This window comes from Lineus longissimus, chromosome 10, assembly GCF_910592395.1.
Source record: "Lineus longissimus chromosome 10, tnLinLong1.2, whole genome shotgun sequence".
In the NCBI taxonomy this organism is placed as follows: domain Eukaryota; kingdom Metazoa; phylum Nemertea; class Pilidiophora; order Heteronemertea; family Lineidae; genus Lineus; species Lineus longissimus.
Window position 1 is genome coordinate 16,450,360 of NC_088317.1, and position 14,689 is coordinate 16,465,048.

General features: G+C 41.0%; 1 protein-coding gene across 6 annotated transcripts in view; it reads right to left on the reverse strand.

The window, feature by feature from the left end:
- Positions 1–109: 109 nt before the first annotated feature.
- LOC135495137 (cyclic nucleotide-gated channel rod photoreceptor subunit alpha-like) overlaps positions 110–14,689 on the reverse strand; it is a 174,405-nt gene continuing 159,825 nt past the window's right edge. The window contains exons 4-7 of one of the 6 annotated variants that reach the window (XM_064783571.1): positions 12,893–13,000; positions 11,609–11,914; positions 7,754–7,789; positions 110–6,089 (exon numbers count right to left, since the gene is read on the reverse strand). In XM_064783571.1, coding sequence (XP_064639641.1) covers positions 5,200–6,089; positions 7,754–7,789; positions 11,609–11,914; positions 12,893–13,000 — 1,340 coding nt within the window. In that variant the 3' untranslated portion in view covers positions 110–5,199. Of the gene's footprint in view, positions 6,090–7,753; positions 7,790–9,012; positions 9,100–11,608; positions 11,915–12,892; positions 13,001–14,689 lie in introns of all 6 variants that reach the window. The other 5 variants (XM_064783570.1, XM_064783573.1, XM_064783572.1 and 2 more) reach the window with 5 other exon arrangements.

Sequence of the window (14,689 nt, forward strand, 5' to 3'; positions counted from 1 at the left end):
GCGATACTGACTGGTGTGATGGAAAACGGATAAGGTTTTGTCATTGCAAGATGGTCTCTGACTGGGTCATCGAGTTTAGATCAATGAATATATAAGAAAAGACGATATATGAAAATCAACATAGAGTTTAATCATTTATTAACGGTAAAGAGAGCGAATAAGAGCGAGTAATGGTATTGATATGACGCATGATTATGGCACAAATGTTTCAATGGTGTATGATTATGTCTTTGACCTTTGACCCCATTTAACATTGACCTTGGGTGTCAAAAGGCCACGAAATTGACCTGACTCGATGCACGCTACTTCCTCAGTGGTTTCTACTACACTCCCAGTGACCTTGACCTTGGTTTGCAGTTCTTTTCTGACCTGAAGAGGCGCGTATGTTTTTTTAGATTGATCAGAGTAGTCGGATTTTGAGGGGTAAAGTAAATGAAATACACAATACATGTATTTTCAAAATGTATATTTGAATTAATTCGTATAAATTTAGGTTACCACGTTGCTGTGAACGATATTTGAAAGCGAATCGAAATCAAAAACACCTGCGAAGATCTAGGTCACTTGAAGTCTCGTGCGATCGCGTATTAACGAGATTTCATGGTTTATTTACGTGTGGCACTGCAGCAGGTTTCCACCCGCCGCTGAAGTATTAAAATACAAAAATCGAAATAAGATTATTTTTAGAGAAAAAACATAGTAGTATACATTAAAACATAAACAAAGAAACTCTCCGCGCACTGCTTTTGACCGTTGGCTCCTGTTTGGAGCCTGCGCCCAGGCCGGACCGCGGATATCTTAAACACCAAGGTAAAACCGGGCCAGTCTGCACCAACACTTTAGGTTTGACTGACTGAATTATTTGACCCATGCCGTATTGTTTACAGAATGACATGAGATTTTTGATTAGAAGTCTATGCAAGAATAATAGACTTGGAACAATTTAGAAGTGGAATATTCAAGTTCTCTATACAGCCCTTGCCTTTTTGTTCAAATAGCGTTACCACCAGTAACTGGTCCCATTGCGCTGGCAGGCTAGCACCCGAATGCCAACCAACCTTATTTCGGGTTACATTTTAGCTTTTTAGCTTTTAGCCTTAGCAATAGCCATCAGTGGCTCATAACGATACCTTTCGAACAATACCACAGCTACACAATGTATTGCGCTTTTTGAACAAACCTGCCTTTTTCGACAACTTTTACCTATACTGCACGTTTTGGAATGGTGTTCTTGAAATACTCTTACCATAACATGTACCGAAACATCAGCAGGAGCCAACTTTGATTTAGGGGAAAATATAGCTAATATAAGACCTAACTTATATGATAAAGAGCTTTTCCAGATCGACCATGCTCGAAGCACTTTGGTGTCTGCAGTAGGTCTTCTCCGGAGGATGTTGTGTTGCAGACGCTCAGCGCATCAGCTAACCTTCGAACAAACAACGCGGCTCGAGAGAGATTTGAACCCCTGGTCGCTTGGTCACCAGAAGTCATACATTTACGACCACTTTGCCCTGCAGTGACCGTTGTAACGGTGTAGAAGTTTGAAATGTCCTAGCCGGGATAGAATGTCCAGGGAACAAAGGATTCTATCATACGCTTTCTATCTCCGAAGTTTTAACAGTCATGGCCTCTATAAATCTAGAGCCACATACTATAATCCTTCAGAATACAATAGGATCGGCCACTTTTTTCAGGGGGACATTTTCTACTTCTACACCGGCTCTAAACCAGTAGTCTCATTCAATAAAGCAGTATCACAAGTTTCATAATGGAACAAATGGGGACACTTGAAAATCGTAATGGCTCCTGCGGATGGCTCGGCGACTGTTTGAAAGACACCTCTCAAACTTTAACAAAAACAAAAATTAACATGGAATGCCAGCTGTTGATTGTCCTGGGTTTGTAAACAAAAGGAAGCTTACTTTCGGCCTCTATCGTCATCATATACATCATCATATAGTATATTGGCCTAGTACTTAGTACATGGCTCGTGTAGTGTAATATGGCGTATGACGCGAATAACGGTACAGAACATATTCAAAGGTAACAAAATGATATAAACGCAGTCACTGGATGGTTCTTCCAGGGATTTTTTGCCTTGTATGCATGCGCATACACGGAATGTTTGACATAGAAAATACATGTATTTTACTCCTAAAATCTACCCATGTAAACATCTTTGATTTACGTTGATCCTACCATTTTTGATCCTCTGGTAGCATCAAATGAAAAGTGGAATGCATTACCCGATCACTAGGAGACCTTCTACCTGCGGTGCTCAAGGAGTGAATGACAGGAATGACTTGTATGCGCCATACTACATTTCATGCGAATACGGACGCGGAATGCCCTTTGATTAAACCCGTAGTTTGAATTTCAAATCTAAGATTTTGTACAAGTAATGTTGGCGTAATTGATAAAAGACGTATAATAGTAGATAGGGTATGGAATTTCTTTGTATTTTATGCAAGGAATGCTTCTGAAGACGTGAACGCAATTAGAATTTAAGTCAGCAAGGAATATTAACAAAGTCAATGACGAAATGTATGATTTTTTAGTTTTCATGTGTTTCGCAGGGAAAACTCGATAGTTTAAAGTGGTATGCCGTTACTGTTTATCATATCTACTGGTGGCCCATGTATCAAATAGATATACACAATGCCGTAGTGCAGTTATTATGCATGCAAAGGCACTGAAACTTGGTATCTATAGTTCTTGTGTACATGTGTACTCAACGTCAAGGTTGAAATTTATATCCAGTGCGCAAATTCAAATTCGAGTTCAATTTTTTTGGTTGGACGTTTTAACAAATGGAATAAACACAAATTTGTAAATGGTTATGGAAATGATAACTTTAGGGGTGATAACATAAAAATGCACACTTCAAGTATATCTGAAGACGCACAGAAGTAAAAAATCGTAGTGGTGTTGTTACTGTTGTTATAATCGACACCGTTACCTACAGGCCCGCATAAGGCTCCAGGACAGAGACAACTAGATAAATGGAACCAGACATGCAGAAAGCATTACTGTAAAGGAGTTCCTTAGGTTCACACATGTCAAACCTATATTCGGTTGTCAAATTCAGCTTCCAACCTCTTTTAGAGGTTTTAATTAGCAGTCTACAGTGTATCTATAATACTGATTATAAAAATGGACGAATTGATTAATTAACACAGGCAAGGATAATATGACTGTTTTAAGAATTTGACGCAGTTTATGGCAAACGTCTGCTTGGACCTCTAACTGAAAGGCATGAATGCCTTGATTCTACCATATATATATGTGAGAGGCAAACATTAAACTTAAAATGTCGGCCGTAAACTTAACAAAACTTCAAATGTTCCCACTAACCATGTTTACAAACCCAGGACATCATTAATAAACATAAATAAAATCGTTTTCGTGATTGCATTTGAACCGTTCATCTGTTTGAGCCATAAAACGTCTTCTCAGCATTGTGTTCAGCATTTGAACTTATCTTTTCCCATTTAGATGTCAACCAATAACAGAATAGTTGACCCCAGTTCACACCTAGAGCAGTTTCACGCATGCGCATCTGTAACAATTTCACTTCCTATAGGAATCTGCATAATGCATAACAATGGCAGTATCACAGAAAGCACGTTGTGGTTCCGTTTAATTCCTCTTCCAGTCCTTGTTTTATACAATACTGTAATTTGTCTTATCAACCGCTGATGTAACAAGAAGATGTTTTAGCCACAACTGGACTAAAATCGCTTTCTTTGGATGTCATATTCTGAAGTGTAAAACTCCACTCTCTACTGAGAATTCTAATCAAGATGTGGAAAATAATACTAGGGGAGTAAAACCATTATTTACATATACTGCAGACTGCGCCCTCTATATTCAAGATGGGCATCACTGTTGTCTGCTTCCAATCGTCTGCTGCTTTCATCACGTGACTCAAACCCGTGATGTTTTATTTTGATTCTAAAATTGGCACGCGGAGGCGATGTCGTTTTATTTCCTGAAACTGAGCACAGAATCCACTCCAAGTCCTGAGCTAGTATCATCCGCTCGTGATTGTATCAGCTCACAATTCCGCAATTTCTCGAAGTCCTCACGGAGTCACCCGAGGTTTCCTCGAATGTTTTCCTATTCACGAAAACGTACGAAGATGACGTAATTCTCATACATCCTGATTGAAAAGGCACCAGTTTCAGCGTCGAATAATATATTAAAATCACAATTAAATAAAGCCCGACCCCACCATATATACACAGCAAAAAGATAAGAAGTGGAATTCTAACAGCAGTTTATGAACCCTTTCACTGCGCAATTTTCGTTGGCATTTTATTCTGCAGCTGAAGATTACGTAAGCAGATATTCAGTTCATATCGGCGCATGTGCGGATGGGCCGGTGCGGTACAAGTGAAAACGAACTGCTGCAATTTTGCGCGCTGCAAGAGTTGGACAACAGCCTGTTTCAGGTGAACGCCCGTCACTCGTCATCTACAGGTGATTGCATAGCCGCCTGAATCTATTTCTAGTAACAATGAAGGAGGCCTACATCCTGTTTGAGACACGGCTACAAGAAATATGACAACTGCAATCTACCGCAATCAACCGCGCCTCTACCGCAACGCTGCCAGTGAGACCCCGGGCCTTACCTAGGTCTAGGATGGTAACGCCCAAATGTTTGAACATTTGGCCGAAAGTCACTTTGACCTGTTGACTGATGCTGGAAGGTGACCGGGCCATGAATTCGGTAGTGCAAGGGTTAATACTCTACAAGGACAAAAGCCGATTTAAGAACGAAGTCCATCCGACTTCAAAATGTAAAAATACGAACATGACATCTTGTTAAAGTAGCAAAGATAGTCTGCTGAGCAATTCTCATAAAATCATAGTTTCCAAACCCGTAAAGCAGACAAGAGGTATGCATCAATAACTTTGGCGCCAGTGACGAAGTTTGTTCAATTTCGGTTAAGTAATTTGTGCGGAAGAAGCTCTTTGACTTTTTAGATAAAACATTCGAAGACATTTTGAAGGAATTCCAGTTTATGCCCGTTCCCAAATCAACCCCATTACACGAATATCAATATCATGGTCAATTTTGTTGCTCAATGGAGTTATGACTTTGTGAATGTATCTTTGCATTCAACATTTGAGTAATTTCTGTTTTTTTTGTATAAAATGTTTGTATAAAAATCAGCTGATGCCCTTGCAGTGTTATATGACTGACTCCTTGTTGTCACCTGATCCGCCACTTCCGATGCTGTCGCTCCCGCATATGTGCATCTCAATCTCCGAGAGACGCTGCTCTACCTCCCACTGTGATTGATTTAATTTAATGCTCATTGTCGCGTTTTCAGTCTCCAAGGCAACCAGTCTCTCGCGAAGCCGCGAGATCTCCTGCAACAGAATGTCACTTGATGGATCACGCGCTAGCGAGCACGTGCTACTGGAAGCCATGTGTGGACTCATTGACTGGAGAGTGTTCAGAGGTTGATTTGGAGAAAGACTGTGATGTGTGAGGTTTGGTGACAGGGCTGGGGAGAGGAGGTTTGAGGTACTGGAGCGGTAGGATGACCCAGCGCCGCCATAGCCGCCCGGGGAGAGCAGAGGCATGGAGATTGGAGACATCTGGAGAGTAGCAGTAGTAGAGTATGGAGCACCAAAGGATTGAAGAGGAATATTGTCCGTTATAAGGCCAGGAGAGCCGTGATTGCTCTCCGTAATATTGGGAGGGGAGACGCCGATATTCGGAACAACAGTAGTTGGTAATGGAGAGTGACCAGACATTGGCGTCGATGGAGGCGTCAGAGAAAATTTTGGGGGCTCCCCTTGGGAGAGTTCAGTAATATATGGTGTAGGAGGCGCAGTGTGTCCTGAGTCTATAGCGGATTTCTCCTCCGTCGGCCCCGTCGTGTGCCCCTGAGCGTTGCAGTCGCTTGTTGTCGACGGTGGCGCCTCTCCCGATATGTCCGAGCAACTGTGGTGGTCCCGGCTAGGCCGCGGATTGAGTGATGGGTAGTCTCCCGTCATTTGCATATGCTCCAGTGGAATTTTCCCAGCGGATTCCACTAGTCCCGGCGTACTTTTGCTACGTGCTAAAGATGCTGAAAGAAAAAACGGAAAATACGTCACGGAGTTGTTTAGTCATTTCGAAAATGGAAGAGAATAATTACTTCGATTTCTTTCCAAATCATCGCAGCGATTTCTTCAGAGGAAATTTGAACTGTGATGGGGTGAAAATAATGACGTCATGACATCAACAGGTGATGATTGGATGAAATGATGAAGTCATTTTGGATTTGTCAAAATAAACGTCTTGTTATCAACAAATCTTCAGTCTAAAATACTTCCTATGATTTCTAGCCATAACCCATTCACCGATGCTTTAATTGCCATCATTTTAATAGGGATGGGATATAAGGGACAATTCTTCTTGACGAATATCCCGAAGCCAACACTTACACTGGACGGAAACAACACTGATCCTTAAGCCCAAGCAGAAACCCTTTTACCGTTTCAGGCATCATTTGACAAACATTTCAATAATATCTTGTGACTGTGTTTGTCTCCACTTAAAATAATTAATTCAAATGTCTAATCTTAATAAGACAAAACGAATATATTCGTGTGATAGGACCTGGTTATTCAAATGAATTCAAGTCATCAACATAGCCTTAGTGAGACATGTATCTTGAAACATATTTATGCATACTTCAAAGTATTTTCAAATCATCTGCAAAGTTTACCTTTAATTCAAAGACTCCATATACGAATAACATTTAACTGGACAATACAGAAGTAAAAATTATGAAAATATATGAGCATAAAACTGTAGTGTTTAAAAATGTATACGAGTCCTAAAAGAAACGATTGGAATGCATTGTTGGTATCGTTACAGCCTGGTTCTCGTCGACCTGGTGAAGGAACAATGAACGACATGGATGGGCCTTGATTTAGAACATTTAGCAGTCCGGGAAAAAGCAAATGTTAAAAATCTGCTTCTAACATTTATGCTGTCGTTCATGCCACGCCGATTCGGTTGACAAAGTGCCAATTTGATCATGGACAATATTTGGTCAATGACGAATGTATGTTGCCTTGTAGGTCATTTCGGTGAAGTTGAAGTAGTTTTTCAGCGTTCCGAAGTGGCATGGCAGACGAAAAACGTGCATGTAGAAATTCCCATTACGACTATCTTCAATTCGTTTTTTTAACAATTACAATTATCGCGTGACCATCGCGAATCCACCGACCTGACTGGATAAACGACGTCACGTGACCGGTCCATAAAAGATAATGTTGCTCGCTGACGTCACTTCCGAGGGCATCATCATTATTTATGATCCGCTCATGTGTTGGAAGGAAGCAGCGAACTTCAGAAAATCCTGAATTTATGTGAAGTTGCGTGTCGGAAATTCACGGTGGTCATGTAATAGAGAAAATGTAGCCCTATTTCTCGGGCAATGTGATTTTTTTCTGTCCCAGGAAATGTAATATCAACCTCGGGCCATATCACATTACTCTGGCCAGAAAATCCATGTTGCCCTTGACAAAGGGCTATCATTGAAAATGGTTGTAAAAAGTGTATACGGTCCCAATTCCGAGCAAAAAGGCGTATTTTGTTATACTAACAGACTTAAACCGGATCTAATGGTAAACAAAACACGCCTAATGTTCTGGATTGAAACGTACATACGGTGTCTGCAATGGGAAGCTCTACGTCATTTCCGTTCCGCGTACAGCCCATTTAGAAACAAATTCAACTAACCTGTACTGCCAGGCGAACCGGGGAACCAGACTGCAACTACAATGCAAACAATAAGAAAATGATGGCAAAAAGTTCAGCAGAATCGCCGAATTGTTTGGGATGTTGATAATTAAACGGAAATCTTTGCTAAAAACTGGTTGATTTAGTTACACAGCGACGTTTCAAGTCATCCATACTGAGTTTCTTAACTGGTGCTAGTATGAGAAAAAGTGCTGAAAATCTTTGGTAACCCCAGTAAAGGCTCCACAACTACGCGACGGCATCATTAGAAAAGAACAAGCTTTTCCTAAAAATGTTTATCGACAGTTTTTTTAAAAAGGATGACAATTTCCGTTAATAATTATTCAACTCAATGACCCTGTCGAGAAAAACAATGATAAAATCACTTCTAGAAAAATAGAAAAAATTGTAAGTTTTGAAACATTGAAAAATAAAGGGAGGTAATCTTTCACCATTTCGTAACAAACGGCAAGGGAAGCTTGGCATATCGCTTGTCTTGTCAGACTCCTTAAAGACGTAGTTAGGATCACAAAATCATTGGGGCGGCCACGGCACTAAGTATGTAATAGCTATATAATCGTAAGGGCCGAGCTCAATGCGTTGTTTGTTTTGTTGAACTAATTCTTTTCTGAGGAAAGGTGGAAATACGTGAGATACCGATAATATTCCACGTTTTTCTAAGGTTCGCTCTCATACATCGGAAAATCACGGAAATCACGAATTTCCGATATTTAACCTGAAAACTTGGAAATTAGTTTTTCAGATGAATTGGCTGTTGCTCACTGTATACACGGAGATTACATGTATGTAGATGTTAGATAGAATAGTACGTTCTTTGCCAATAGGTATATTGAATTGCCGATAGGAAATATTTCTCCCATCACTCATTGATTTGAGCATGCTTTTGATTCAACCCTTTTTCATGCTTCCACGTTATACCCCGCACCAATAAGTGTAACAAGCCTATCCTATGACTCCATTACCTTTTATGTAGATAGTTTCTTGCTAAAATATTCCCTAAATTTGCAAAATAAGGACCTCGACTTCCGGCCACGGCCCAGAAGGAAGAAACTAACGCCGAAGAAGCATCACCTGTTGGCAACCGAACACACTACGAGCCTCAAAATGATCTTATGGACTTGAAATAAAACACTTACAAGAAAATATGTAAATTTCAAAATGATATTCAAATGATATGTAAATGAAGCAAGGCGACAGCAATCCAAAAGCTAGTGCATTCTATATGTATGTATATTTACAGGGTCTTAAACCAAGTTCGGCAAGTTGCGCAAGTTCGGGACTTCCCTCGCATGTGTAGCTGGGAGGAGGTGAGATACCGAGGAAGCCTGGAAAGAGATGCATTTATCACTCAATAGGAGGCGTTCATGTTTGGCGTTGCTGGTTCGCTGCGTTGGCGCTAGGTGGCTTTCGGATCGTGCTGTGCGTGGTTTAGTTCGTTGGCAATGGATGCGCATTCTCACTTTCAAGTTTATTGGTGAGTTGGGGTAGTTATTGAAAGACTTTTTCATGTTTTCTCTTGACGATGTCAATGATTTCAGCTGCATTTGGCAGAAATGTGGTCTTTCGATACCTCATGTGGAGTCGCCAACAATGCTCACTTTTAAGAGAAATAGATGTACTTGAACTTGAAATGTTTTTTTATAGAAAACGGGGGTGCAGATATCGAACCAGTCTCTCGTTCGACGATGCCATTTCATTGAGTATGATATAACGTTGTTCAAAGGCCGTGGTGCTAAACAGAATTGGTCTATCGTGCAGTGTTTTTTGACTGGAAGAACGCGAAGAAAACGTTCAAATGCTGTTCAAAAATGAAGTGTACGACATGAAATCTATTCTAAAACTGGTTACTTCGGCTATGATGATTTCTAAACCTATGAGTGAAAGCCTCGCACCCAAGCGCCCACAGAGAACCTGCGAAAAAGTATCAATAAAGAAAAAGAAAGGATCAAAAGAGAATTTCCATAACGGATTTTTTAAGAAGAATGAAATTGTCCATAAGTCCATTTGGAGAGCTGAAGGGCAGTTTACATATTTGTGCGTGTGATGGGGGCTGGGTGGTTGTGACAATTTGGCTTAGACGAAGAAACTTGATGTTCTTAATTGAACACCCAGGCTTCTTCACCGTTAAACATACGGGTTTTTAAACTTTCGAAAAACCTTCCAGCCAACACAAATATGCAACTTTCACAACTTTTTCCAGAGAAATGGAAAAGCCTTCCAGGTTTAGAGTCAGTGAAAAACCTCAATGTAATTGAAATATCTTCTTACAAATGTACATGTACCGGCATGAGTGTTAGGAACTAATATGTGACATTTATACATATACAATGATCTTCGTCATTGACAGATTACAACCATATTCTGGCATTTTTATATTTTAATCTTATCATTTCTACTTGTAAAGCCCTTGCGTTTTTTAGAAACTGACAGTATTTGCGTATAAAACTCTAATTTCACCGATATGAGATTGTTTCTGAATATTCAAGAAACGGGTGAAATAATGATCATGGTAGTTCATCCCGCTCACAGTGTTCAATTTAGATGGACAATTAGTTTACGACATCAAGTTGTCATGTGATCATGATATCATGCTGCTGTTTTGCCTTATAGTCTCAACTTGTAAGTACAATGTACTTGATGTAGCGTGTTAGATCAGCGAAACTAGAGTATATACACAAACACATGTATTTAGGAGAGTCACGGGCCATGTACAAATGTCATTACGTGTCCAGCCAACTGCATTGTCTTAAAAGCAGATTAGATAGAGGAATTAAGCAAATGAAAGCATTGGATCTGAAGGCATATCAAGGCAAGTTGGCAAAGAGAACCTGGCAACTCTGTGATCTTTGTAACTCTTGCTCGACATTGAACCAAAGGGTACAAACTGACGTGAAAAGGAAGGAGATGTTAGAGGGATGGCGGGCGGCGCGCGGTAGGAAACTCACGCCTGTGCGGGGCCCGCTGTCAGGGGGAGGACGGGCGGCGGGAGGGGAGAATTGACGCCTGTGCGGCGCCCACTATTGGCGGAGTACGGGCGGCGGGAGGGGAGAATTGACGCCTGTGCGGGGCCCGCTGTAAGGGGGAGTACGTGCGGCGGGAGGGGAGAATTGACGCCTGTGCGGTTCCCACTGTTGGCGGAGTACGGGCGGCGGGAGGGAGGGAATTGCCACCTTTACCACGACATTCGTAATCTATACTTGCCAATATGGATATACGCGCCAATAGGGGATGGAAACTCTCCAATATGGATGGTGCTCACAGGGCTATTATCATTGTAAAGACGTTTCAAACAGTTTAAACATCATCAATTGTACATCCATTTACTTCTTTATACCATATTCCATTGATAGTGTCATTAATCAATTGAACCATATCGCAATGTGGCAATAATCAGCTGTTGCAATAATATTCCGAGGCGAAAATGCATATGCGTTGACGAAATTTTTTTGATTAGACACTTTGTTTACAAAGTCATTGGTCTAGATTAGCCATACACTTTAATCTGCCTTAAAACAGCGATAGGATATAACAGCTTTTCTATTCCATCAGCCTTTTTTCAGGGAGGGTTATTTTTCGGTTTTTCATTGGTTAAAAACAACAATTTGGGAGGAACGCATTATTTTTTAGCCATAGCCATAGCGTTAAACTTACGCGCTTGTTTTGAAATATCTAGAGACTTAGGGCGCAATTTGTCACACTGACGCATCGTGTGCGGTGCCACCAATATCGTAGACCATCTCTACTAGTGTCTAACATGGGTATTTTTGAGTGGTGGGGTGGTGGTGTTGGGGAGGTTGGGGACGGAAGTGCTGTCGTGCATTCTGACCAACTCACCTTTTTCTAAAGGCGCTTTCTTGTATTTTTCCAAACGTTTCACAGCTATGGCTTCTAACTTCACCCGAGCTGCGGGATACTCCTTCAAGACGTCCCACATATCCTGCTTACTGAGGCAAAAGAGATCCGAATAACCCACAGACCGCACCGAGGCCGTCCGCCGGTTACCCGCCGTCCCCATATTAAGAATACTTATTTCGCCGAAGTAGCTCCCGGGCTTCAAAGTAGCTAGGACAGTCCGCCCGTTGTCGCCGACGACTTGGAGCCTCCCGCGGTTTACTATATACATGTCTTTGCCGATCTCCCCTGAAAATAAACAAAGAACACCACGTGACCAACAGAAGACGCCATCTATCGACATGTCACAGAACCAGAGGATGCAGTCACCACACTGTTTACGTAAGAGACGGGCAATTGGCTGGCTACTCATTCTGACAATAGGTGTCGCTTTCAATAAGTAAATGAGACTTTCTTCATTTGAAATGCTATTTAATTCATTTTTGTCTGTGTCATAATACGAATAATTTGACTACACAAGATTCATCACAGTTAGGCTAATTGTGATTAATGAGTTGATTACCCACTTAGATGCAGGGCAGCAAAGTGGGAATCACGCCAAATGAGTGATGATTTAACGACAACAACAACATAGAGTGCCATTTTTGAATTCTCAAAAAGGCTGCAAACATTCCAGTAGTTTCACTGCTTCATCTTCCCCAATTTTTCTTCCAAAACCTCCCATCAAGTTCCGCACTACAAAGTAAAGTGAGATTTCGACAAAACAGTGCTCACCATTCGAATTACTCAGTAACATTTAAATGACGCCGTACCATAAAAATACACTATACATGTATATACATGTACAATATACAGTGACTTGGGACAGAGACGATGGACAGTTACAACATGGCAGTTCAGAGTAGAAAATTCTGTCCTCACTTTCAAAGCAGGTAGAATTTGATGGGATATATGCCAAAAAATGAAATAGGTAAAATCTTCCACCAGTTTCAATGATAACAAACTAAATATGGCTCATTCTACCGAGGATATTTTGGTTGGGAATGGGTGAGGTATAGAGAACAAATAAACAATCGACATTTGGAAGGAAAAATTTCATTTTTAAAAACATGGCGCTACTATTTTGTTGTTGTCGTTCTTGCCATCACACACGGACTAAATCCACCTCAACCGGGAACCAGCCAAATTAGAAAGCGACCCTTAATGCCAGAATACTGAACCAGCCATACGGGCACGAACACCACTACATGAGGTAAAGTGGCGTACCAGACGACCGGTTGCGATCTCCAGGGCAGCTCTGGGGCCCGTGAAACGTGTCCTCTACAACTTCGAGTTTTCCGCGACTCAAAATGTACATGTCTTTTCCCACCTCACCTGGAAAGGAAGATATGAGTGCATTGAAAGAAACTGAAGGAAATCAGGGGGTGGAGAACTGAAGAAGTGAAGTTTTATTTTTAGTAGGGATTGGGTAGTTTTTCAGGGTGGGAAAACGCAGAAAAAGGAAAATTATAAGAGAAAAACGCATAATGTATAAAGAAAGAAAATGTAGCATAAAATACGCATTTCTTGCTATATGTACATGCAAAAGCTGAAACTTAAACTACCGATAAGATTACTATAGATAATACATTTGTGACCCACATGACCAAAATGAGTTGCAAGTCGATTTTGGGCACATGGAGTTACACCGGATATAACTATTACAAAATGACAAAATCGGGCTGCTTCGGGAGCCTAGTTGAAACGAACCTAGACAAATTCATGGAAATTCGTATCATACGGATTAGCACTCATCATGCAAAAAATTTCAAAGCAGTCACGAAATTAAAAAACAACCTGTTTTGTTTTCATCACCTTCTTATTTACCCAATAACTTATGGCCTGTTTTTCCTGCAAATCCAAATTGAATTCGAACATTTGGTGACAAAATCCATTAAAAATGGCGATCCTCACGGAAAATCATCAAGGGCAGAGAAACGTTATGGTTGAATTGTCAATTTAATCCCCACACGCGTTATTTTGATATCTGACATTCTTTTATTTTCTGCTTTCGTATGGCTCAGGCCAATCCTGGCATTTTTTTCTGAATGGACGGCTGTCGAAAACCACCGGAATTACGGCTGAGAGAAACGCCTCGCAGCCGCCCGACACTATGGCGTCAGACATTTTCTTGACCAGCGCAAGCGGAGCCGTGTTCGTTATTTTATTTTATTAAAAGTCTAATTTGCTTGTACATCCACCGATGGCATCAGGTCAAGTAGCCTTGCTAAGGGCAAGTCCCGCCTTCAGGCTTTATATCCATTCCAAAACAAATATCAAAGCAAATATACGTATATACCTAAACAAAACAATTCAAAGATTTGGTGATTTCAGCTGGCCGATTCTTGGCTACATATTAAGCGCTAAATGACAATCACACAGGAACCGTACTTTGGTAAATAACCATTAGCATTATGTTGTCTCTGGTGGCAGAGGTGTTTGCGTTCAATCTGGTTCACATCGTCATGAAATTGGCTTCGAGCTCTAAGAAGTGTTACTGGCGGTTTAGAAATCCGCTGGCTACGGTTTTTCTCTCTTGTCCGTGGCCCATTCACAAGTTTCCATGAGCGAGATTTATGATTTCCGCTCAGGCATTAGCAAATCAAAAGCCCTGTACGTGATACGCCGAAACATGCATGATACGTGTCTTCTGATTGGCCAATACTAATCACAAGCCCCTGACCACTGCTTGAAAAAAGGGGAAGATAAACTGGATCAACATACAAACTGTGCATGTACTCCGGATTTTTTTTTTCACCAGGGATCCAATAGGCAGGGATGACCAATTCACCACTGACCTTTCGAGAGCAAAATTACACATAATTAGACTCCATCGCCAATGTCTTTTTTCTGATGATGCACAGGTCATTTGAAGGCTTGGGGACATTTGTTGCTTTAGTCGTACAGTCGTTTTTGTTGTAGTTGGGTGTCGACGCTGGTTCGAAACACGTATTAAAGATGGCATCCGATTTTCCATTAACCAATTGGAGCACAACAGGATTTCGGAAACGCCTATAGCTGATT